At 38.3% G+C, this 27153-nt stretch overlaps 1 protein-coding gene across 1 annotated transcript in view; it reads right to left on the reverse strand.

The window, feature by feature from the left end:
* LOC124712487 (bifunctional heparan sulfate N-deacetylase/N-sulfotransferase) overlaps window positions 1–27153 on the reverse strand; it is a 107860-nt gene that overhangs the window by 64003 nt on the left and 16704 nt on the right. The window contains exons 5-9 of the mRNA XM_047242782.1: window positions 25949–26152; window positions 23697–23823; window positions 22578–22693; window positions 9714–9899; window positions 5703–5831 (exon numbers count right to left, since the gene is read on the reverse strand). Coding sequence (XP_047098738.1) covers window positions 5703–5831; window positions 9714–9899; window positions 22578–22693; window positions 23697–23823; window positions 25949–26152 — 762 coding nt within the window. The remainder of the gene's footprint in view (window positions 1–5702; window positions 5832–9713; window positions 9900–22577; window positions 22694–23696; window positions 23824–25948; window positions 26153–27153) is intronic.

The following is a 27153-nucleotide window of genomic DNA, read 5'->3' on the forward strand; positions in this document are numbered from 1 at the left end:
CTTGAGGAAGTACTGATTATATAGGCACTACAGAAGGCACCACTGTCCATCACATGGTGTCGGCTATGAGACTGTCTCTGGTAACGCCAACATTCTCTATTGAAAATAATCGATCGTCATGCTTCTGGTGCAACACTGACATTCAAATTTTACCCAGTTTAACACCTTCATCTTCCCTGTTAAAATTATTACAGTGTTTATCAATCTCAATAGTCTCTCTATACATGTGGGCGAGGTTTTAGATATGATGCTCATCTCGCTGAATATATTTCATGATTACCTTCCTGGTAAACGTGTTCTGCTATGACCGATTTATCCATGTGACCCAGGTAGCAATTCCTCGTAGGTTCAACAAGACGGGTGTTCACACTTCTCTTTGTGGTACCAATACAAACCTGTCCACAACTACAAGGAATTTTATATGAACAGATTGACAGCATGGCTATGGGCAGTCCTCTTATTCTTGCTGTGGCTAACTGTTTGTGGAGACTTTTGAACAATGGGTGTTGCAGACTGCCAGTAAGAGACCAGCCAGATGGTATCGTTATGTCAATGACACATTTGTAGTATGGACACAAGGAGCAGAGGAGTTGGATGCCTTCCTGACACATCTAATGGGCAACTGAATTTCCTGGATGTGTCTGTGATTAAATGACAGGACAGAATGTACGGCCGTAAGATGTGTAGAAAGGCCATACATACTGATCGTTATCTGCATAAAGATTCAAACCACACCCTAGACAAAAAAGACAGGGTGTACAAAATTTTTGAACCTGTTTACTTAAAAGATGAGATTGAACATATATGGTAAACTTTCATGAAGAATGGCTATTCTACCAAGGATATACATTGAGCATTTTGCTCTAGGCAGAGAATCAGGAGCAAAGACGAACAACAGTCGCCCAATGGCAAGGTTTTTCTCCCATTCACTAGTAAGGTCACAGATCGCATTGGGAAATTGTTAAGCGAGTATGGAGTGGAAACTATTTTCAGACCCACCAGGGAAATAAAGGAATATTTAAGATCAGAAAAAGATACATGACACCATTTGGCTACAGTGGGGGTACATAAAATTCCTTGAGTTGTGGACAGGAGAAAGAGAAGTGTGAACACCTGTCTTGTTGACATAAGAGGAATTGCTGCCTGGATCACATGGATAAATCAGCCATAGCCAGGAAGGTAATCATGAAATAAAATTCAGCGAGATGAGCACCATATCTAAAACCTGGCATTTTTATTCGTGCATATATATAGAGGCTACTGACATTGATAAACACTGTAATAATTTTAACAGGAAAGATGAAGGTGTTAAACTGGATAAATTTTGGATGACAGCATTGCACCAGAAGCATGACGATCGATTACTTTCAACAGAGAATGCTGGCATTACCAGAGACAGTCTCATAACTGATTCCACGTGATGGACAGTGGTGCCCTCTGTAGTGCTTATATAATCAGTGATTCCTTGAGTTTGCCTCACAGTTCGCCACTTTACCTTGGAGGATGTCTCCTGCATCCAGGGACGAAATGTCAGGGGAGAGTTTTACACATCGACCATAGCCTATCAGCCCAGAAGTTTTAAGTGAAGACAATACCGGCCGTGAAAGTCTAAACTGTATGAGCAAAAATAAAATGTTAAGGCTTAATATTGAACAGAGTAATATATTTTACTCTAGCAAAAAATTAAACTATTTAAAAAATCAGATACCTATTGTAATAATTGTTTCTGTTTAGGTGCTGGTAACATCCCATGTGCAAAAACAATTAGGGAAACTATCTTGTCTTCAACACAACTACTATGAAAAAATGATAGGAAGCAGCTCGCAGAAAAAGATAAGAGCATTGATGAAGAGGCCATTTTGTTTTCACCATATTGTTTAAATTTTTTGTTACAAGTACACAGTTTCTCAAGATAGCAAACCAACGCAGTGTGCTCATGCAATTTTGGGGCTCTTCAGAAATACAATATACAGTACGATAATGTGAAAGCCTGCTGAGTGATGGTGTTACTATGCAAAAATGTGTTGATTCCTTGAAGACAGTAAAAGGTCATAATTTAAACCAAATTGAGTGTAGAGCACATACACTGAATACAATTCCAAACTTTTTTTTCAAAGGAACTAAGTAAATTGATCACTATGAAACATTCGTACTTGTAGTTTGTCTAGGAAAAGAACGTTGATGCAAGGCTTTCTCCTCTTCCAGTTTTAAGACACTGATAGACCTTCACAGTCACTTACATAACAGAATTTTTTGAAGAAGTGATTGAATTCTTTCAGGGTGAGACATTTGGTAGCTACCTAACACAGACATCGAGTATGTCAATTTGCTATTAGATGACGAAGTGACTTGGATTTTTGTAGTGGTCACGTTGATTGAAGAACATACCAGTCACTTAATATGACAGTCATCTTAGAGATTTTGAAATATCCAATTTTGTTGAACTTTATTCAAAGTTATAAGAGCTTGAAGAATGTATCAATATTGTGGGGAAAGGAACTTTTGGTGATGTACAAAATAAGATTCTGAAAACGTACAGAAATTTCTGGTTGAAAATTATATTTAGGAGTAAAAGAGGCAACTCACTGAAAGGTACAAGTACCGCATTATTGATAGGCACACAAACAAAAGATACAGAGCTTTGCTAGCTTTCAGAATGCACTTCCTTTTTCTAGGTGTAGGAAAAACATGGACACAAACACACTCACTCACATGAAAACACCTGGCTCCCTACTTTGTGCTCAGTTGACCGCCAGCTCTTTACTGGCTCACAGTGAGTGTACTGAGGTAAGGTGTGGGATGCAGTGGGGGATGCAGAGAGGTGGGAGGCAGAGGGGGGTTGGTTGTCATACTAATGTAAAATGCTGTGCGGTGGTCACAACAGAGCTAGTATATAACATGGCTGCATTCACAGATGGCCCAGCCTCTGATGGAGTAGCATAAGCCTGTGACGGGACTGGAGTATGTGGTGCTTGGTGGCTGGATTGGGCAGATCTTGCATCTGGGTCTTCCACAGGTGTATGATCACTGTGGTACAGGATTGGGGGTGGGAGTGGCATAGTGATGAACTAGGATGTTGCGGAAGTTGGGTGGCCAGTGGAACACCACTCTGGGAGGAGTTGGAAATATCTTGGATAGGATGTCCGTCATTTCAGGGCATGATGATAGATAGTCAAAGCACTGACAAATGTGGTTCAGTCGTCCCAGTCCAGGGTGGTATTGGGTGACAATGGGGGCACTTCTTTGTGGTGGCCATGGCAGATGTTAATCTCCTCTCAGATGTCTCCATCCACACCTCAGTCCACATCAAACCCACCAATCGCCAACAGCACCTGCACTCTGACAGCTGCTACTCCTCCCACACCAAAATATCCTTCCCATACAGCCCCAGTACCCTGCCCAATTTGTGTCCCCACATCAGTTAGTTGTGTGCTGTTATCTCACACCCTAATCATGGGCCCAGCCATCTGCCACCTACTCCCTATACCTGCACTGCTAGCTAGCCCATAGACAGCTCCCCACTCTCCCATGAGCTGTTAGGCACTTTCCCCCAACCCCGTGGCTCCCACCTCATTCCTTGCCTCACCCCACTACATCCCACACCCCCACCTCACCTCAGTACACTCACTGTGGGCCAGTAAAAAGCTAGCAGTCAACTGAGCCCAACGTAGGCAGCCAGGTGTGTGTGTGTGTGTGTGTGTGTGTGTGTGTGTGTGTGTGTGTGTGTGTGTGTGTGTGTGTGTGTGTCCATATTATTATTATTATGGCTAGAAAAAAGAAGTGCATACCAAAAGTTAGCCAAGCTCCGTACCTATTGCTTGTGTGCCTATCGACAATGCAGCACTTCTACCTTTCAGCGAGTCGTCTCCTTTATTCCTAAACAAGATTTTGAAAATGATAAAGAGGCATATGCTTCATTGAAAAGTTCAGCAGGGATTGAAGTGCACTGGGCTGCATCTTCATGTAAGGTTGCCAACTCTCATGGCCCCGAATCCAAACAAACCAGTCTTCAAAGCCTTAGATTCATGTTTTACCCAAGGGCAATAAGTTTGTATGCATTAATGCAGACATAGCAAGTGACTGACCTCTATAGTGCAGATACTCTGAAGGGGTATAAATCTCTTCAGAACTTTTTCTGAAAAGCTCTTCATAACTTTGCTGAAAAGCAAATGTCCACGTATCCAGGAAATGTTGACATAGTCAAATGTCTGCAGGTGACAAGAACTGATAATCAGCCATTTGAAACTGTTGCACTAAGGTTATTTACATTCCATGATACAAATTAGACAATGAGAGGCTATTTTCTAACTACAATGAAGCGTTAAAACATTGATATCACAATCTCTTGGAAGATAAATAAGGAATCATGTGAATGCCATCATTTGAAAAACTGTCTTGCCTTAAAGTGTTATTTTTTATTTAATTATCAAGTATAACAAATATTTTCTTCCCTTTTTCTTCTTCTGAAGTCAGCATAATACGAATAAACATAATGTTTATGGTGTAATAAATATAATGTACATAATAGATATAGTTTCATCTTCAGCACTGGAAAATGGTTACATAACTTGAATATAAATAATCAAAAAAAGAAAGCAGCCAGCTGTAAATAATACCAAAAAATAACAGCAAAATCTGCAAATCATAACACAAAAATTGGTCATAAAATAAAATGACTTTTTCCTGTCCCTACCCATAAGGAATCCAACCTGTCTGATTGTTAAATAAATCTGCACCCACACATCTGAGTCCTTTCTGCCCTAATATTAAATCCTTAAAGTCCATCTAGACATTGGATTTGATGCTAGTATTATGTTCAAGGTGGCAGTATTTTTTGGCCTGGTAAGAATGAAGGACATTAATGTATGAATGTATTTTGAAACAGTTATTAAAAAAAATGAAGAGATATCTGAAGGATGTTCTGGCTAGAGTAAACACTGTATAACCTGTATAATTTTTATAACATGCTTTTGTATCCTGAAAATACTACTGCTGTAAATTGAGATGTCCCAAGAAAGGATTCCATAACTCATTAGTAATTGAAAATATATGGAATAAGTGTATACAGAATGTACAGTCATGTATATTTGAAGTGTAGCTGAACTAAGTTTCTTCATTAATGTGGGTTATGGCTGTGGTTTATCTACAGACCTAAAAAGTAAACATTGTCCAACAAACTGTGGCATTCTGCAAAGTATTTACTGGCTCTTGTCAAAATCTAATGATAACTGTCTTGGGTCCTCTGTTGATGTTCTCTAATATTTCCTTACATGCTTTTCTTTCTTCCTTTCTTTTATTTTTTTATTTTTTACTTTTTTAAACTGTGTTCTGAATGTTAAAGATCACTGTCCAACATTAGAAGAAGTTAGCATTAACATATGACATCAGAAAGAGTCAAAATATCATACTCTAAAGTAAATCACTATCAGTCCACCATGTACTTACAAAAAGAAAAACAGTAGAATAGAGTTGCACATTCTCAAGAACAGATGGCACAGCAATTCAGTAGCCAAAGTTTCTTTGTGTGACTGAAGAAAAACGTGTGTGTATGCTCTACTTTCTTGAGAGAGAAGCAAATAGATTGGAAACCGAAGATAGTATTATGGAATTTTAAGAGTGAATATGTTATGATCTGAAGACCAAAAGGAAGAAATTGAGTATTAAACAATGTTACTAAAGTAAACTGCATTATATAAACTCACAGGATTGTAGACGATAGTTTGGAAAAGTTCTCCGCCTTGAATAATCTCGTCTAGTTTTGTAGGTCCCCCAGGATAATCTCGCATCATAATAGTATGGGTGAAGAGGCCGCATGTCTGGCGTGGCAATACCTGTTGAAGAAAGACTTAAATGAGTAATACCTAATCATCACATCCAAACATACATTTTTCACAACTGTTTATAAAGAGAGAAAGCTGCTTCTATTCTCTGTGCTTTATGACACACTTTAGTGAATAATCTAAAAACCTTAAAAACTAAAAGAATATGCAATTAGTCAATTATACTTCATATTTGGCTCATCAGATTATACTTCGTATAATTTATCATGCTTGGACAGTCTTGCTTTCACACAGAGAAAATGAGTAATGTGAGAATTAGGAAGAAAAAAGTTACTGAATGTTGAAAAAAATTTGATTGCATGAATGGATAAGCAATGAAATCAAAATTTTATTAAGAGGATTGTATGTAATAAAGCTTTGTCAGGGAGTGATTATTTCGTAGAATATTGTCTTTATTGAAATTAGAGCGAAGTGTGTTTTGTTTCACAGAATGTTTGATTGTCATCATTATGCAATGATTTCTGTGTGCATGTGTGAATCAAATGAGGAGGTAAGTAATCATTTATATAACACTGACATGATCAGTGTGAGCTTTCATGACTGACACTATGATTTACTTCTTGGAAAACATCTCTATATTTGGGACAATTTTCTTGCTAATGTATTTTTTCCTACTGATGGAGACATTGTCAGAGACTGTAAAGATAGATGTGTAAATCCTCTGGCTTTAAAATGTTTCAGAAACTGATTATAGTAAATCCCCAAATTAAGAAAGTTGCTTTTAAGGAAGTTCTGCTTTAATTAATATTTCTAGTGGTCCCAGCAAAAATCACATATCAACAATGTTATTTCACCCTGCTTTAATGAACATCGCTTTATGAAAAAGTCCACTTTTAAGGAATAAACATGATATGTTTCACAATTTTAAATCAGTTTTTATGTAATTCCTAACATTTTCTAGTGAATTTATGCTTTCTTTCCACTTCACACATCATAATTTTTGTAGTGTGACACAGTAAATGGTAATCGATTTAGCTGTTTGACATGACAATAATTTGACTTCTCTTGTAATGGTACTCACAAATGTGTCAAAAGTATTGGAAATCTATTTCTGTGCGACTTTGGTCATGTGATCTGATTTCAAAGTCACTGAGGCTATGAAACACAAAAACTATAGTTGTTTCATTAGTAAAGTGTCAAAGAAATCAATTTTACTTTTTTGGAGTTGTGGCCTCCAAACAATTCAAAAAAAGCTGATGTTGACAATCTTAACATGAATATTTTGAACAACATGGAGAAGGAATCTGATTTAGTGCAGTCTACATGTGTGGCATATTCAAAACTAAGAAGCATTCTTTAATGCTGAAGCTAATGATTCCTGTGGATCCAAAAAAGAACATTCATATGTCTATGTTCAGTGATGTGGAAAATATTCTTCTGAAGTTGTTTCACAGACTGAGCAGTTGAAGAATCAATATAAGGGGAAACATACTGCAGCGGAAGGCCCATGAAATTGCTTTGAAGGTCAACACTGAAAATTTCTGTGCATCAAATAACTGTTCAAATCATTTTTAAAAAATCTGTAGTTTCAAAGTGTATGTGGAGAAAGTGAGGCTCTGGTCACAAAAAGTGTGAAGAACGTTACACTGCCATGACTGATACAGGGTTATGAGACCAGACACATTTTGAATGCTGATGAAACTGGCACCTTTTATAATTTACTTCCTGCAAAATCATTGCGTTTAGGCAAACAATGCCATGGAGGTAAAAAAAAAGTAAAGAAAGGATGACAATGCTACTGTATGTAAATTGTGATGGAAGAGAAAAGATGCCACCACTATTAACTCCCGGATGATTTGAAAACATAAAAATGCTACCAGTAGTTTGCACTTATGGTACAACAGCAGTCTCCGAAGATGTCAGAAATCTTTACAACTTTTTTGGTGTTTAGATGCTGAGATCAGTGCATTGTGAAGGAAAGTTGTATTTATTATGGACCGATGCTCTGTAGGCCTAGACATAGAAGAAATTGTTTCTGAGTAATGTAAATATTGTGATCTTTCCTCTAAACTAAAAAATTCACCTGCAGGTTCTGGACTTGGGCATAGTACACTCTGTTAAAGCCAAATACAGAGTAGCAGTTGTTCAGAAATCAGTTTCATTCTTTGAGAGAATTCAAGTGAAGAGACAGCACTGTACAAGCTACACATATGTTTGTTGCCCTCTGGAATTCTGTACCACAACAGACCATGTTAAATTGTTTCACAAAGGCTGGCTGTAGTACACCAGTTTCTGTTGAAGATATCATTGCAGAATAACAACACCGTAGCAAAACTAATTTTATGAAAATGCAACATTCCAGGACATTGTTTGTTGTGATGATGACATACTGACCTCCAAAATCAAGACTAATGCAAGTGAAATGCTTATGACAAAACACAGGTAGGAAGTGGCAGTGACAATGAAGAAGAAGAAGAAGAGGACATTGCGTCAAGTTTTGTTGCTACTGTGCAAAGAATTGATACTGTCAGGAAACTCTTTTCCTCTTTTAATGTAGATGAGTCAACTGTAACTTATATCAACCAGCTGGAGCAACTGCTTCTTTCATTACAATATGTTGGAAGAAAAAAATAAACAAGACTTATTCATTTTTAAAAACATTAAGGCTGTGTTCTGTGAAAAGTGTAATAATTATATTTTTGCTTCATTTAAATTTGTAGCACAGGGTATAGCTATTTTTGTAATTAAACAGCACTTATATCACCAGGGCCAACAGCCTTGCTGCAGTGGTAGCACCGGTTCCCATAATATCACTGAAGTTAAACCCTGGAGGGCTGGGCTAAAACTTGGATGGGTGACCATCCAGTCTGCGGAGCACTGTTGGCAAGCGGGGTGCACTCGTCCCTTGTGAGATAAACTGAGGAGCTATCTGATTGAGGAGTAGCAGCTCCTGTCTCGTAAACTGACGTACAGCCAGGAGAGTGGTGTGCTGACCACATGCCCCTCCATATCCACATCCAGTGATGCCTGTGGGCTCAGGATAACACGGCGGCCGGTCAGTACCGTTGGGCCTTCCAAGGCTTGTTCGGGTGGAGAGTTGTTGTATATCACCTAAACATGCTTTATTTATGATTCTGAGTCACTCCTTCCACCTACTCTGGCAAAACCCTCATTTTAGGAAAATCACTATTTAACAAAAAACTATTTGGGCCCCAGAGATTGATTAAAATGAGTTTTACTGTACTTCCAATGCTTCACTACGAAATAGTGAAGCAGCTGAACAGCTTCCTCCTACACACATGGTGGCCACCACATTTAAAATCATTCGAATGTTACCAAAGACCACTGTGTTGAGCTGAAGTGGCACCTTGAACTTTTTCAGTGCATGAATTACTGCCATTTGTTTTATTTAATCACAGAACACACAACTTGTATAAAATTACTCTTTCTTCTTTGAAGTTCCATTAATGTTTCAAATTTTTATCACCACTCTGCACAGTCTGTTTCTACCAGTAAATTATCCTCTCTATACACTCAATTTCTACCAATAAAGTGTTCAAAGGTTTGCTTTATGAAGCACAAAACTTCATAAAATGTAAACACCTATTTCCATAAACAATGAGAATATCTTCAACACATGGAGACAAAATTTTAGGCAGAAAATTATGCCTCAGACCACAGAGTAAAACTCAAATGCCATGAGCCATCACAAAGTGATATAAAAGAAAGAAAGAAAGAACAACAACAACAACAACTCAAATTACATTAAAGATACTTAACCATAACACAACTGATTCCTCAATGTTAATATTTTTAGAGGTAGTAAAAACTAGTGAATCCTTTTCATCTTTATTGAAATTGTTTCAGTGTACATAAGGAAACAAACAATATTGATCCAAAGATATTTATTTACAAACACAATCAGTTTCTCACCATTATATTTCGGTGAATAAATCCACGTCTCAGTCTCGCTGGTCGCAGATGTGGGTATTCCTCTGTCGAAGTTACCCGAACGTTCCACACTTTCTTCCAGGCCTCATACAATATCTCATGAACAGGATACACACCAGAGTGGTGAGGTGCTATAGAATAACCAGAATCCACTGGGATACCATGTTCCTGTCAAAAAAAAGTGTTACAGGTAACAGAGGCATTTCGTAAAAGACAACCAGGGAAATTATATAAATGTAAATCATTTATAAATTGTGGCACAGCAGAACTTGTAGCCAGTACTTACCTCTGGCAGGTGAAATATGTAGTACTGCCAACAGATGTAACAAAGTGAAAGTGATGATACTATCCTAGCTTCTGGAACTGTTAGCTCCCACTTCAAGAAGCAGAGTGGGAAGGCTACAAAGGAATTTCCCACGATGAGAGAGTCCCACCTGTAGTGAGATGATGGTAGACAAAGGTGAAGGGGAGGTGTCGGAGGGCGACCTGCCTTTCTCTTTGACCCTTCGAAACCTATCCCTCCTTCACTTTGAAAGAGGAACTAACAGTTCTGATAGCTACGAAGTGTTTACACTACAGCTTTTAGATGTGCCTGTCAGCACCACTGTATATTTATATAATAGATCTGGGTGAAATCAAATTAATTGTTGGATGTCTTTACTGGCCATCTGATTCTGCTGTGACAGTCTTAGAATCATTCAAACAAAGTATCTGCTCAGTAGTTCATAAATACCCAGATTGTGCAGCACTGGTTGTAGGTGACTTTAATCTACTGAGTATAGAAAGGGATCTCTACAAATTCATTCTGGGTGGTACAGACAGGTAATCTTGTCAAATACTTTTCAACATGTTTTCTAAAAACTGTCTCAAGCACTTAGTTCAACACTCCACACACAAGAGAAATACTTTTCCCCTTGTAGCTACAAACAGGCCTGATTTTATCAAAAAAATCAGTATAGAGACATGGATTAGTGATCACAATTTGTCATTATAGCAATGATGGGTAACAAAGTTAATAAATGCATTGGGAAGGCAGGAGAGTATTTTTTTTCTAGAAATTGTTGTTAGCATCTCACTTTGGCCACACATGGACATCATTTTGTTCCAGTTTGATGGACATAGAGGAACTGTGGGTAAAGCTTAAACAGATTGAGAGTAGTGCTTTTGAGAAGTATGTGCTGAGTATGTGGAATAAGGACGCCAAAGTCTAACCATGGTTTAATAATAAAATTCAGAAAATGCTGAGAAAGTAAAGACTATTGCACTCTTGTTTCAAAAAAGAATGCTCAAATGATGGCATGCAAAAATTATTAGAGATTCATGTCTCTTTAAAAATATCAATGCACGAGGCATACAACAATTACCACCATCACACCTTAGCAAAAGATCTTGCTGAGGACCTGAAAAAATTCTGGTCCTGCATAAAATCACTAAGCAGATTGAAGGTTTTTACCTAGTCACTTGCTGAGTAGTCTGGCGTAACAATTGAAGACAACAAAATGAAGGCCAGAGTTTTAAATTTCTCATTTACAAAATCATTCACACAGGAAGATCATACAGATGTATAATCATTTGATCATTGAAGAGACTCTTGCATGAAGCACAGGTAACCAGCTAAAAAGCTGGAAATAAATGTCAGCAAGTCCAGATGGAACCCCAAATCGGTTTTACAGAGAGTACTTAGCTCGCACCACAAATTTCTCGCCCATCAAAAATTCCCAAGTCAATGGAAAATAGTGTATGTGACTCCTGTATATAAGAAGAGTGAAAGAATGGAAATGCAAAATTCAAGACTAATACCCTCAACATCTATTTGTTGCAGAATTCTTGAAAATGTTCTCATTTCAAATATAATAAATTTCCTAGACACAGAAAAGCTTTTGCCTGAAACCCAGCTTCTCATTTTCCAACACAACATCCTGCAGACCATGGACAAAGGACAACAATCAGATTCCATATTCCTAGATTTTCAGGAAGTGTTTGATATGATGCCCCACTGCAGACTGTTAACAAAGGAACGAGCTTACAGATTAGGTTCCCAGATATGTGGGTGGCCTGAAGACTTTTTAAGTAATAAAAACCAGTATGTTATCTTCAATGGCAAGTGATCAGATATGGGGGCATCATCAGGAGTGGCAATGCGAAGAGTAATGGGACCACCCTTGTTCTCTGGCATAATCTGTCAGACAGGTTAAGCAACAATCCCTGGCTGTTTGCTCATCGTGCCAAGGTGTACAGGAAGACGTCAGCATTGACTGACTGTAGGAAGATACAAGATGATCTGGGCAAAATTTGTAGCTGGCGTAATGAATGACAGCTTGCTCTAAATGTAGAAAAGTGTAAGTTAATGCAGATAAATATGAAAAACACAATCCCATGACATTTGAATACAGCGTTAGAAGTGGCTTGCTTTACACAGTCGTGTCTTTTAAATATCTGAGCATAATGTTGCAATGCAATATGAAATGGAATGAGCATGTGAGGATTATGGTAGGGCAGGTGAATGGTCAACTTTGGTTTATTGGGAGAAATTTGAGAGAGTGTGGCTCATCTGTAAAGAAGACTGCATTGCTGGTGTGACCTATTCTTGAGTACAACTTGAGTGTTTTGAATCCACACCAGGTCAGATTAAAGGAAAACATTGAAGCAGTTCAGAGGCAGGCTGCTACATTTGTTACCAGTAAGTTCAAACAAGATTCAGGTATCATGGAGATTCTTCGGGAACTCAAATGGGAATCCCTGGAGGGGAGGTGACTGTGGTGTCACCGCCAGACACCACACTTGCTAGGTGGTAGCTTTTAAATCGGCCGCGGTCCGTTAGTATACGACGGACCCGCGTGTCGCCACTGTCAGTAATTGCAGACCGAGCGCCACCACACGGCAGGTCTAGAGAGACGTACTAGCACTCGCCCCAGTTGTACAGCCGACGTTGCTAGCCCTGGTTCACTGAGAAATTTGCTCTCATTTGCCGAGACGATAGTTAGCATAGCCTTCAGCTAAGTCAATTGCTACGACCTAGCAAGGCGCCATTTATCCTTTGCTATGTATCTAATGAAGCATGTACAGTAACAAGACCAATGTTCACCAATTGTGGATTAAAGTTAAGTATTCCAGAAACTATGTACTTTTCTTTATAGCATTCATTAAGTATCCTGTTTCAGACCTCACGCCATCCTGCGTGAGCTTATAGCGTGCATTTCGGCTTCCTCAAACAACACGGTGTTGGCACTTCTGCCGACACTTCAGTGACATTTTTTTCTTAGGAACATTACTGAGAAAACTAAGAGACCAGCATTTGAAGCTGACTGCAGAACAATTCTACTGCCGCCAACACACATTTTGCATAAAAACCACGAAGATATGATACAAGAAATTAGGGCTCATTTGGAAGCATATAGACAGTCAATTTTTCCTTGCTCTGGAACAGGAAAGGAAGTGAATAACAGTGGTATAAGACCTCCACCACACATGTGGTGGCTTGTGGAATACGTACGTGGATGCATATTGCATATTCTATATATAATATTGCATATTCTATATTGCATCTCTTGCATGTAAATATGGGTTAGCATTTCTGTCTCGTTATTTATTAGTCTTCTTGACTGAATTTTCCTTTTGGTACAAATAATTTGTAGCATGCTCTTATTTCATTTTAAAAGGAAATGGATGATCTACTTCAATCTGTACATTTCTGTGAACCAGTTACTTTCTTCCATTAATCCTAAGATTGACTCCACTGTTGTATAGTTTTCCCGGCGTAATTTAAGATTCCAAGAATGAACCCTCATCTCACTTGATCAGTGTTTTTTGATCTGTGATGTGTTTGTACCACTTTAATAAAAGCTGCATGATACTCACAAGTATTTTTAGTTACCGCAGAAGTAATATGAACTGCCTCTACAAGAAAAAATTATTTTTAAAGAACAAAAAAAGACAGGTCAGAACAAACTACACAGTGAGATGTATATTCAGTTCTCACAAAATATGTTTATAATGACTCCTCAATGTTTTCGGGTTGATTTTGATACATTTCATATTATCTACCTCCTCTGTTAAACACTGACCAATCTCTCTGAATAGGGTTCTTATAATAGTTCTTCATTCCTCATTTCCTTTTCATTTCTATCTTTAATTATTTCCCCTGTTAAAAGGGACATTGCATTAAGAGTCCTGACACTCATTTTAGTTCCACATTCTATTACTATCCAAATCAGAGTTCAAGAGCTAGATGACATTTTTGGTATTGTATGTTTTTAACCATGAACCATGGACCTTGCCGTTGGTGGGGAGGCTTGCGCGCCTCAGCGATACAGATAGCCGTACCGTAGGTGCAACCACAACGGAGGGGTATCTGTTGAGAGGCCAGACAAACGTGTGGTTCCTGAAGAGGGGCAGCAGCCTTTTCAGTAGTTGCAGGGGCAACAGTCTGGATGATTGACTGATCTGGCCTTGTAACAATAACCAAAACGGCCTTGCTGTGCTGGTACTGTGAACGGCTGAAAGCAAGAGGAAACTACAGCCGTAATTTTTCCCGAGGGCATGCACCTTTACTGTATGATTACATGGTGATGGCGTCCTCTTGGGTAAAATATTCCGGAGGTGAAATAGTCCCCCATTCGGATCTCTGGGCGGGGACTACTCAAGAGGATGTCGTTATCAGGAGAAAGAAAACTGGCGTTCTACGGATCGGAGCGTGGAATGTCAGATCCCTTAATCGGGCAGGTAGGTTAGAAAATTTAAAAAGGGAAATGGATAGGTTAAAGTTAGATATAGTGGGAATTAGTGAAGTTCGGTGGCAGGAGGAACAAGACTTCTGGTCAGGTGACTACAGGGTTATAAACACAAAATCAAATAGGGGTAATGCAGGAGTAGGTTTAATAATGAATAGGAAAATAGGAATGCGGGTAAGCTACTACAAACAGCATAGTGAACGCATTATTGTGGCCAAGATAGATACGAAGCCCACACCTACTACAGTAGTACAAGTTTATATGCCAACTAGCTCTGCAGATGACGAAGAAATTGAAGAAATGTATGATGAAATAAAAGAAATTATTCAGGTAGTGAAGGGAGACGAAAATTTAATAGTCATGGGTGACTGGAATTCGAGTGTAGGAAAAGGGAGAGAAGGAAACATAGTAGGTAAATATGGATTGGGGCTAAGAAATGAAAGAGGAAGCCGCCTGGTAGAATTTTGCACAGAGCACAACATAATCATAACTAACACTTGGTTTAAGAATCATGAAAGAAGGTTGTATACATGGAAGAACCCTGGAGATACTAAAAGGTATCAGATAGATTATATAATGGTAAGACAGATTTAGGAACCAGGTTTTAAATTGTAAGACATTTCCAGGGGCAGATGTGGACTCTGACCACAATCTATTGGTTATGACCTGTAGATTAAAACTGAAGAAACTGCAAAAAGGTGGGAATTTAAGGAGATGGGACCTGGATAAACTAAAAGAACCAGAGGTTGTACAGAGATTCAGGGAGAGCATAAGGGAGCAATTGACAGGAATGGGGGAAATAATTACAGTAGAAGACGAATGGGCAGCCTTGAGGGATGAAGTAGTGAAGGCAGCAGAGGATCAAGTAGATAAAAAGACGAGGGCTAGTAGAAATCCTTGGGTAACAGAAGAAATATTGAATTTAATTGATGAAAGGAGAAAATATAAAAATGCAGTAAGTGAAGCAGGCAAAAAGGAATACAAACGTCTCAAAAATGAGATCGACAGGAAGTGCAAAATGGCTAAGCAGGGATGGCTAGAGGACAAATGTAAGGATGTAGAGGCCTATCTCACTAGGGGTAAGATAGATACCGCCTACAGGAAAATTAAAGAGACCTTTGGAGATAAGAGAACGGCTTGTATGAATATCAAGAGCTCAGATGGAAACCCAGTTCTAAGCAAAGAAGGGAAAGCGGAAAGGTGGAAGGAGTATATAGAGGGTCTATACAAGGGCGATGTACTTGAGGACAATATTATGGAAATGGAAGAGGATGTAGATGAAGATGAAATGGGAGATATGATACTGCGTGAAGAGTTTGACAGAGCACTGAAAGACCTGAGTCGAAACAAGGCCCCCGGAGTAGACAATATTCCATTGGAACTACTGACGGCCGTGGGAGAGCCAGTCCTGACAAAACTCTACCATCTGGTGAGCAAGATGTATGAAACAGGCGAAATACCCTCAGACTTCAAGAAGAATATAATAATTCCAATCCCAAAGATAGCAGGTGTTGACAGATGTGAGAATTACCGAACAATCAGTTTAATAAGCCACAGCTGCAAAATACTAACACGAATTCTTTACAGACGAATGGAAAAACTAGTAGAAGCCGACCTCGGGGAAGTTCAGTTTGGATTCTGTAGAAATACTGGAACACGTGAGGCAATACTGACCTTACGACTTATCTTAGAAGAAAGATTAAGGAAAGGCAAACCTACATTTCTAGCATTTGTAGACTTAGAGAAAGCTTTTGACAATGTTGGCTGGAATACTCTCTTTCAAATTCTAAAGGTAGCAGGGGTAAAATACAGAGAGCAAAAGGCTATTTACAATTTGTACAGAAACCAGATGGCAGTTATAAGAGTCGAGGGACATGAAAGGGAAGCAGTAGTTGGGAAGGGAGTAAGACAGGGTTGTAGCCTCTCCCCGATGTTATTCAATCTGTATATTGAGCAAGCAGTGAAGGAAACAAAAGAAAAATTCGGAGTAGGTATTAAAATTCATGGAGAAGCAATAAAAACTTTGAGGTTCGCCGATGACATTGTAATTCTGTCAGAGACAGCAAAGGACTTGGAAGACCAGTTGAATGGAATGGACAGTGTCTTGAAAGGAGGATATAAGATGAACATCAACAAAAGCAAAACAAGGATAATGGAATGTAGTCTAATTAAGTCGGGTGATGCTGAGGGAATTAGATTAGGAAATGAGGCACTTAAAGTAGTAAAGGAGTTTTGCTATTTGGGGAGCAAAATAACTGATGATGGTCGAAGTAGAGAGGATATAAAATGTAGGCTGGCAATGGCAAGGAAAGCGTTTCTGAAGAAGAGAAATTTGTTAACATCCAGTGTTGATTTAAGTGTCAGGAAGTCATTTCTGAAAGTATTCGTATGGAGTGTAGCCATGTATGGAAGTGAAACATGGACGATAAATAGTTTGGACAAGAAGAGAATAGAAGCTTTCGAAATGTGGTGCTACAGAAGAATGCTGAAGATTAGATGGGTAGATCACATAACTAATGAGGAAGTATTGAATAGGATTGGGGAGAAGAGAAGTTTGTGGCACAACTTGACCAGAAGAAGGGATCGGTTGGTAGGACATGTTCTTAGGCATCAAGGGATCACCAATTTAGTATTGGAGAGCAGCGTGGAGGGTAAAAATCGTAGAGGGAGACCAAGAGATGAATACACTAAGCAGATTCAGAAGGATGTAGGTTGCAGTAGGTACTGGGAGATGAAAAAGCTTGCACAGGATAGAGTAGCATGGAGAGCTGCATCAAACCAGTCTCAGGACTGAAGACCACAACAACAACAACAACAACAACATGTTTTTAAATCTGTTCTCTAACAGATAATGAATATTAATGTTAACTGAAAATTAGGTCCATTACCTACAAGGTAATTAATATAATAAAAAATACTATTACATTATCTACCTCCTCTGTTAAACACTGACCAATATCTCTGAATAGGGTTCTTATAATAGTTCTGCATTCCTCATTTCCTTTTCATTTCTATCTTTAATTATTTCCCCTGTTAAAAGGGACATTGCATTAAGAGTCCTGACGCTCATTTTAGTTCCACATTCTATTACTACCCAAATCGGAGTTCAAGAGCTAGATGACATTTTTGGTATTGTATGTTTTTAAATCTGTTCTCTAACAGATAACGAATATTAATGTTAACTGAAAACTAGGTCCATTACCTACAAGGTAATTAATGTAATAAAAAATACTATTACATTACATATTTACACCATTCTTCTCCCTCCAAATTTTGCTGTAATATGCTATACATGTAGTATTCATCAATATAAAACACTATGTATCACACAGGGTATCCACATGAAACCTCCCCAGTTTCCAAATGAAATTAAAGAAATTTGAGACACAAATATTTTGAGTCTGTGGCTGCATATAAAGAGTCTCAAAAAGTTTATAGTCGATTTTTTAACAGTCCCTCCCATTTTGTTTCGGGTGCTAAATAACTACCAGCTATGGAGTAGCCACAATTATATAAGTCCATTTTGTAAAATGAAGGAATCGCACAACAGTTGCTTAATCTATAATCTTTTACTCTGTACACAAATGGTTTTGGAAGACTTGAAGTCCAATCATCTGGTGTAAACTATAATAATGAAAATATTATGTTACATGGCAATGGGAGGGAATCCTCAAGTCTGAAATGTCCAATGAAGAACTATGTGGCTACTATTTCTAAAATGTATTAAAATAAATTGAAAGAGAGATCAGGATGTTACTTACAAATAAAAGCACTTTAAAATCTGAGGTCATGCTCAACAAAAGGTTCCATGTCAAAAGGATAAAAATGACCTTGAAAAATCTGAAAAAAATGGACATCCTGACCAGACAGCAAATGTCACCAGAATCTTGAAACATGTAAAATGCAATACAAAAGGGAGCAGAGAAATCACACTTTGCATAGAATTACTTACAGAAATTCCATAAAAACAGTTCCTCTGTGCTGTATGACTGGGAACACAAACAGGGAATCTAAATACTAGCCGTGAGTACTGAGGATGCACACAACCCATACCATAGATGCGGCATGTGATTGGTGAAATGTTAAACCTGGAAGAGTGGGAAGTAACAGCAGAAAGGAGATGGAACCATCACAACAATAAGTGGGAAGAAGACCTGTACATTTTTTTTTCTTTATTTTTATTTTAAAGGAAAAAATAATACATTATATGGAAACCTTATACTGCCTATGTTATTCTATATGGAGGCAGCAGTTAAAGGTGTGGCAATTTGCAAAGCAAACTTAATACATTGCACGGAAAGATTTCTTTTCCTGTTCAGCATCAGATAATGGGGCCTTGCCATATTTTGACTACAGATCACCTTCAATTATGGCAACATGGAGATTGGCATCTACAGAAAAGAGCCCACCGCTGATTTAGTTCTGAATGTAGCTTCAAACCACCCATTTAAACATAAAAGTGCTGCCTTTCAGTCCCTCCTAAACAAAATAATGTTCCCCTCAGATCACAGGCACATGAGTATGAAAGGAAGTTCAGCACAACCAAGAATATTGCTCTGCATAATGGGTATCTGGGGTCTATGATTGAGAAATTGGAGGGGAAAAAATACTAGTGAAGTGTGGGAAAGCATGGAAGGGAAAGACTCTAAATTCAGTAGAGACAAAGATAAAGAACAAGTTTTGTATGATTCCATATCATGGATATGTAACAAAGAGCCGGCCGCTGGTGGCCGAGCGGTTCTAAGCGCTTCAGTCGGGAACTGCGCGACCGCTGCAGTTGCAGGTTCGAATCCTGCCTCGGGCATGGATGTGTGTGATGTCCTTAGGTTAGTTAGGTTTACGTATTTCTAAGTCCTAGGGGACTGATGAACTGAGATATTAAGTCCCACAGTGCTCAGAGCCATCTGTAACAAAGAGGAATAGAAAGAAACAGATTTCAGCCAACATAGCTTCAGCATATTCACACCGAAAAATTCAGGCAATAGGTTAAGGAAATGTGAAGCCTTCAATAAGGATCCTTGAGTGTGATACAAGCCAGTTTTATCAGAGCAGATATATTGGCACACATGCAAGAATTTTTATGTTCATATATCTGTCTCATACCATGCCTGCACCATGGAGTGTCAGTGCCCATGGCTAGTATTTACTATTATACAGTTTTTCTGCTTGTGTTCCCAGTCATGAAGCACATGGGAACTGTTTTTATAGAATTTATGTAAGTAATTCTATGCAATATGTCATTTCTCTCCTTCCCCCCTTTTTATTGCACCTTACATGGTTAACATTCTGGTTATTTTTGGTGTCTGGGTTTTTTAGATTTTTCTATGTCCCTTTTATTCTTTTGTCATATAACCTTTGGTTCCGCGAAAACACTGAGGTAAGTAATGCCCTGTTCTCTCTTTTAATTTATTTTAATTCATTTTAGAAATTTTAGTCACATAGCTCCTTCTCTAAAATTTCAGACTTCAGGATCTCCACTCCATTCATTGTCAGGTAACAGAAAATTTTCATTATTACACTTTACACCAGATGATGGAACTTTAAGTGTTCTGAAATCAGTTTTGTACACAATACAAGAGTGTGTATTAAGCAACTGTTGTACGGTTTTGCAATTTTACAAAACTACCAGACATAATTACACATTAAGAGAGAACCCAGTGTATGGTGTGGTACATGGAAATGAAATCACTCACTGCTGTTCAAAGAGATTTCTGATGATAACTTCAAGGGTAGCCACCAGATGTTAACACATTTAAGGCTTGGTATGACAAATTCCTAGCCAGTGGGATTGTAAACAGAAAATCAATTTCCAGCAGAAAATGCACATCTGATAAAATAGTACACGAGATAAGAGGGACTTTCCAAAAAAGTCCATCAAAGTCAATTCAGCAAACATCACAAGAGCTATACATCCCTCACTCAACAGCTTACAAGGTGCTGCATAAACAACCTTGCTTACACACTTACAAAGTATAAACTTTCTAAGCACTAAAGCGAAATGATGCCCCATGAATCTGCTACTGAAATGTTGGACTGGATTGGACAAAATGCCTATTATCTAGGAAATGTCTTTTCTCTGATGAAGCAACCACCCAGAAATGTGGGAAGGTTAATCTGCACAACATTCACATTTGGAGTTCAGAAAACCCCTACAGTTTCAGGAAACATGCCAGAGACAGAGAAAAAGTGAATGTGTTGTTTGTACAAATGAAAGACAGCATAGCTGAACCATTTTTCTTCACCGAGCAAACACTAACAGGAATCATTTATTTGGACATGCTTCAGCAATTGGCTTTTTCTTTGCTTCTTCCAAAATGATGGTGCACTGCCACACTGGAATTTCCATGTCTGTAACTTCCTGGACCAAATATTTCCACAGCAACAAATAGGACGTGACAGACAAACTTAATGACCCCTGCAAACTCCTGACTTAACACCTCTTGATTTCTTGCTGAGGGGTTCTATAAAGACAATGTGCATGCTTCATCTAAAAGTTACATAGGTAATCTCCACAGAAGAATTGTGGATGCAACAGCCTCCATCACCCGAGACATGCTTGTGCACATGTGGGTCAAGACAGAGTATTGTCTAAGCATTTTACAGGTTATGAAAGAAGCACATGTGTCAGGCATATAAATATGAAATATGGATTTCAGACAACAGATGTCACACCAATGCAGTTTGGGCTATTAAGATTTGACACTGCACCATTTTGTTGTGTTATCAACAAGTGACAGATATGCATGTGTGATAAATTGGAAAAGTTTGTGCATAGTGTTGTGTTGTTGTGTTCAATATGTCAAAATTTATACCAAACTAAGAGCATTCCCGATAGCATTATTTTTTTGTTTTCATTTGAAGAAAACTGTTGCTGAATCATACCGATTACTTCAAGAAGCTTAGGGTGAACATGCTCCATCACAAATTATGTGTAAACAGTAGTTTCAACATTTCAGAAATGGTGACTCCAGTGCCACAAACAAAGAACATGGAAAACTGGCAAAAAAATAGGAACATGTGGAATTGGAAGCATTGTTGAACGAAGATAATTTGCAAGCACAAAAACAACTCACCAAGCAACTGGAAGATAGTCAACAAGCTGTTTCCAATCAGCTATGAGAGATGGGAAAGATTCAGATCAGTAGATGGGTACCACACGAGTTGAATGACAGGCAAATAGAAAAGTTTTGCAATGTATAGCTACAGGGGATGAAAAGTGGATTTATTTTGAGAATCCCAACACAAAAAATCATGGGTAGGTCTAAGAACATGATCGAGATCGACTACAAAACCAAATCACTTTGGTAGAAAGATGATGGTCTGTGTTTGGTGTGACCAGAGGGGTGTTGTCTATTATGAGCTGTTAAAACCTGAGAAAATGGTTAATACTAAACATTACCAACAACAATTAACTGATCTGAACTGTTTGCTGCTTGAAAAAAGGCCACAATACTGAAAGAGGCAATGCAAAGTTATTTTTCTTCATGACAATGCTCCTACACATACAGCAAAACTGGTTCACAACACATTGGGAGCACTTGGCTGGGAAGGTCTACCCCATGCAGCTTACTCACCAGACTTGGCTCCTTCTGACTACCACTTTTCTGCATCAATGGGTCACACATTTGCTGAGCAGTGCTTTGATTCATACGAAGATGTGAAAAAATGGCTCAATGAATGATTCACAGCAAAAGTGGAAAATTTTTACTGGCATGGTATTCACAAATTGCCTGAAAGATATTTTTATATAACAGACAATGGAACATACTTTGAATAAAGTACTATTTATCATTCTTCTGAATTTAATATACATAGACAAAAAAATCCATATTTCATACTTTTATATCTGGTAAAAGTGTATTAATTTTTTGTACAAAACTGTCTGAGTTACTTTACATGTTGTTTCAAACTGCAAATATCTACATCTCATATTTTTTTAACTGTGTTTGGAAATCTGTGATGTTTCATGTGGACACCCTATACAACAAATATTATGCTTATAGAAGGAAAAATGTCACACTACTTGGAAGATACACAAGTGGATCCCAAATGCAGCTTCAGCTTGGCCCACATAAAGAAAAAAAGACAAAAGACGCAGTGAAGGGGATCACTGTACCTTAGCAAATTGCTTGTTGAGTGCCATGTCGAGCTCCAGTTGTGTGAGGTTGTCATACAGATGTGGCTGCTGGTGGTTCCACATGTGGCTGAACCACATGAAACTCCCAACATTTTCTGAAACACAATAAGTTAGGCACTCTTTACTGAGAGAAACAGTGTGTGTGTGTGTGTGTGTGTGTGTGTGTGTGTGCGTGTGCGTGTGCATGTGCGAGCGCGCGTGCATGTTGCGTGTATATGAAAGAGAGAGGGGGGGGGGGGGGGGAGAGAGAGAGAGAGAGAGAGAGAGAGAGAGAGAGAGAGAGAGAGAGAGAGAGAGAGATGAAACAGGAGGGAGCAGGATGACAAAAGCTCATGGAAGAGAAGAGAAGAAAGAGCTTTCAGTATCGTAAAGACAATATCCAAACAAGCAGAATACATTGATGTACACGGGAGAACTGTCTGCCCTGGGGCTGTCCAGTACCCTGGTGCTGAGCATGCCACACCATACAGGACATATGGATCTTGCCTAGTTTCTGTAGATATGGGAACATGCTTGACAATGTATCCTCCAACATTATCAACATTCCAGACATAAACTTCATTAGCAGTCATTACTGTTCCTTAAATATATATGATGTTTATCACATTTTTTAAAGGAAAAAGGAAAACAGGAATATAAATCAGTGCATAACAATTAGGAACTAAAAGCAGAATTTACATGTGACAAACCATATCTTGGTCAGTTCACAATTATCTTTAAAAAGATGAAGCTAAATTATAATTAACAATGGAAACAGAGAATACAGAAAAAGAATGAAATTATGTAGAGAATGGGGGGGAGAGAGGGGGGAGGGGGGAGAGAGAGGGGAGAGGGAGAGGGAGAGGGAGAGGGAGAGGGAGAGGGAGAGGGAGAGGGAGAGGGAGAGGGAGAGGGAGAGGGAGAGGGAGAGGGAGAGGGAGAGGGAGAGGGAGAGGGAGAGGGAGAGGGAGAGGGAGAGGGAGAGGGAGAGGGATCTGTAATTACTTTGCTTTGATCAAATTCCACAAGAGTGTTTACAAGCTCTTATTTACTTTGCCTGGCTGTCTAATTTGTAGAATATTCCAAATTGAAATAATTCATTCACATATTACAACTTACCAAGCAACATGTCATCTCCCAGGTTTTCTTCCGCATTCCCATGGTGGAAATATTTCCCCGAGAAACCAAGGTTGAACTTGAAACCAGGTACCAGCTGTTGAATTCTTTCTTGTGTCTCTAAAAGTGCCTGTGTGGAGATAGATATAAGAAATATTACACAAACAGAAAGTGGAATATTACTCCCAACTAATTCAGTTATCACATGAAAAGTGAAATGATTAAACTAGTTTCATTGTTACAAATTAGCATACAAATATTTTAATATGGCTTAGTGTGCTAAGAAAGATACTATAAACACAATTCACTGCCAGATTGTTGACTGACCATGCCAATGTTAAATGGACTGATCCAGACATATTTAAAATTACTAGTTTCTGTACTTTGTTCTATAGAATACTAATACCAGCTATAATTGATGAAATTTGTAGAAATATTCTCTAGACTAGTATCAGTGTCAAATATTACAGTCTACATGACACAAAATGGTCCATGTGCACATTATTTTGTGTTTCAATTAATTTGTAAGTTCAGCTACATGCACATAGTGACACTGCAATATTTGGCTAAATACATTAATGTAGTCACTTACTTCAGGTACTATGCTAAAATAGTTTGCCATTATAGATCAAAAACGCAAAGGCAGATCACATCTATGTGCACAGGAGCTACTTTTTATCAGTCTTGGAACATGGGCAGCTCCAGTGCAGCTGATATGAATATAACTTTAGGAGAAAGTTGAGTTTGTGAATACGGTATTCATTTTGCAACTGACCCTGAACTTCTGTTTGATTTTCCATCCCATCTGTACACTGTTTCTGTATCACTGCCATTCCCCTCCATTGTCTTTATTTTCTTTGAGGAATCTATCCACGTGAAAAAGCATGAGACTTTTCTGTTAGAATTTTCTTTCACACTGTTGGTATTCTTGCTCAGACAACACTGATGGGCGGACACTCTGTTTTGTTTTATAATGTCACAGACAAGCCTCAATTATAAAAATTGTCACCAAAGTGGAACTACACTGTAGCAGAAACAAAATACATATATATGGTCACTAATAAATGCAAGAGTTTGGATTCCCCAAAAACACTAACACCATATTAATAGGTCTCAAGAACAGACTAATTACTAATGTATTAGAAGAACAGTGGATACGAACTTAAACAAGGGACTGCTCAATATTCTTCTGTGCATTGTGGAGCTACTGTTTACATCCTATACTAATACAGTCTTTTATTACATTAAGTAGCCTTGAAGTCATCTGTTGCAGCTAGTTCCAAAATCTCTTTGCTCAGTAAGCTCTAGTGTTCTGTACAACTTCCTCACCCATTCTGTCAACTACTTAGCAAATGTGTCACTACACTAAAACATAAGTTTTTAGGCTTCTTTCGTGTTTCATACAAATTCTTCTTAGTTTGCCTTGTCATCCCTCATTCATGTTACTCTCTATTTGCATTCTTCTTCAGAAGGCTCATTTTTCCCCCTTGTATTGATTATACATTTTTGTTTGATAAGATGATTATACATTTTTGTTTGATAAGATGCATCTATAATTCACATGACTACGATTTGCTCTTTTTGTTGTCCAGGATTTCATTTCTTTTCCACAAGTTATTTATGGTGTTTTCAATCTCTGTTGTCTCTGTAATGGTTCTGTAGCTTTTTCATGCATATTAACAAATCTGATTGTGAAAATAAATTTATGTTGGGGGTGATGCTCCATATTCCACGTGTAGATTAAAATTTCATAACAATATCCGTATTTTAGTCATGCATAACTAACTTCCCTTGTCGAGTAAAATCATGAACATTTCCTTGCCTATTACAGTTTACTTCCTTATTATTAGTGTAGATTTCTTTATGTGCACCTCACAGTAGTAGTACAATAAATAAAAGACTATGTAAATAAAAACACCATATATTATACTCCGATCAAAATTACTTTGTGATTGACAGATTGCCATTGTGTGGAGCGGTGTTGCCAGTCGGTAGACAGTCATGCTACACAAGTTGCTGTGTGCACCTATAAAACAGGCAATGCAGGAAGCACGTGGGACTCAAGAAAGAGCTATGATTGGATAGCGGCTGGCCCCTACCACTCAACTCACAAAACATCGATCACATAGTAATTTTAATTGGTGTAGGCTATTGCAAAGTAATTGTTTATTTCTCCATTGATATATTGTAATCTTTGTTTTCTATTGGTTACTTATTCATAGAAATGACATCCAATTTCTGAACAACAAACTGACCTCAACATCATCTTTCTTCAGCCGTGTGCCCCTCTCGCCGACAAAGATATCATCAATGTCCACCAGTATGTATCTCTTGAGGCTGATGCTCAGCTGCCCGTGGCTCAAATAGGAAAGGCTGTCAAGGAACAGCAGTTTGTGCATCCAAAAGTTCAGACCACTTCCAAACAGCACTCTTTGTATTCCATCAAAGAGTCCATGATCCTGAAAAAGTTTCCTATTTTCATTAATTATTATCCTGGGTTGTAATCCCAAAGGCTAACTCAGAACTCAAACATGGTTAAGAATTCATTACTTGAATCAACTTATTACTGGATTAATACCAGAGTTTATATACAGTATGTTCCAAAATGAATAGGAAACATTCTGTTATACTACTGGTAAAAATAAAAGAAGAATAGTATCAACATGTCTATTCTGAACGACTGTAGGTATTTAACTGTCTGAATTAAAACGTCATTACACTATACTTGATTTCCCAGTTACATTCAAAAGACTGATGTTTTACAGTACACTCATATCTTACTGCACCAATACTTTCTAGAGATGTGTTTCTCACCTGAAAATTAAAACCTACATTGTACTACAGACATAAATTTTTAGTTATTTCTGAATCAGTGTATAATAAGTTTTCAGAAATTCATAATCTTTTTTGCTCTGAAAATTGCTGAATAATACTGTGTATAGCATTCAGTTACAAACACAGACGCCTCACCTTTCACAAACAGCAAACTCGCCCTCCAGGTTACCTGTGTACTTCTCATAGTTAGACTCAAACCTTCAACTTTCCCAAAGAAAGGTACAGATCAAGTCCTGGTTTGCCACAAAGTTTTAATCTGTTAGCAAGTCAGTGTGATTTAAGAGATGACTTGCTATTACAGGATGTTAGGAGATGCATTTGAATCTTAATAATTTTACCACTGAAAACAGTAAGAGTACAACACAAACACAAAGAAACTTATTCTGGACCGACACTGTTGCTCATCAGTTTGTACACCACAGTCTTTTGCCGGCCAAAGTGGCCGTGCGGTTCTAGGCGCTGCAGTCTGGAACCGCGAGACCGCTACGGTCGCAGGTTCGAATCCTGCCTCGGGCATGGATGTGTGTGATGTCCTTAGGTTAGTTAGGTTTAATTAGTTCTAAGTTCTAGGGGACTAATGACCTCAGAAGTTGAGTCCCATAGTGCTCAGAGCCATTTGAACAGT

The sequence above is a fragment of the Schistocerca piceifrons genome, chromosome 8 (genome assembly GCF_021461385.2).
Source record: "Schistocerca piceifrons isolate TAMUIC-IGC-003096 chromosome 8, iqSchPice1.1, whole genome shotgun sequence".
In the NCBI taxonomy this organism is placed as follows: domain Eukaryota; kingdom Metazoa; phylum Arthropoda; class Insecta; order Orthoptera; family Acrididae; genus Schistocerca; species Schistocerca piceifrons.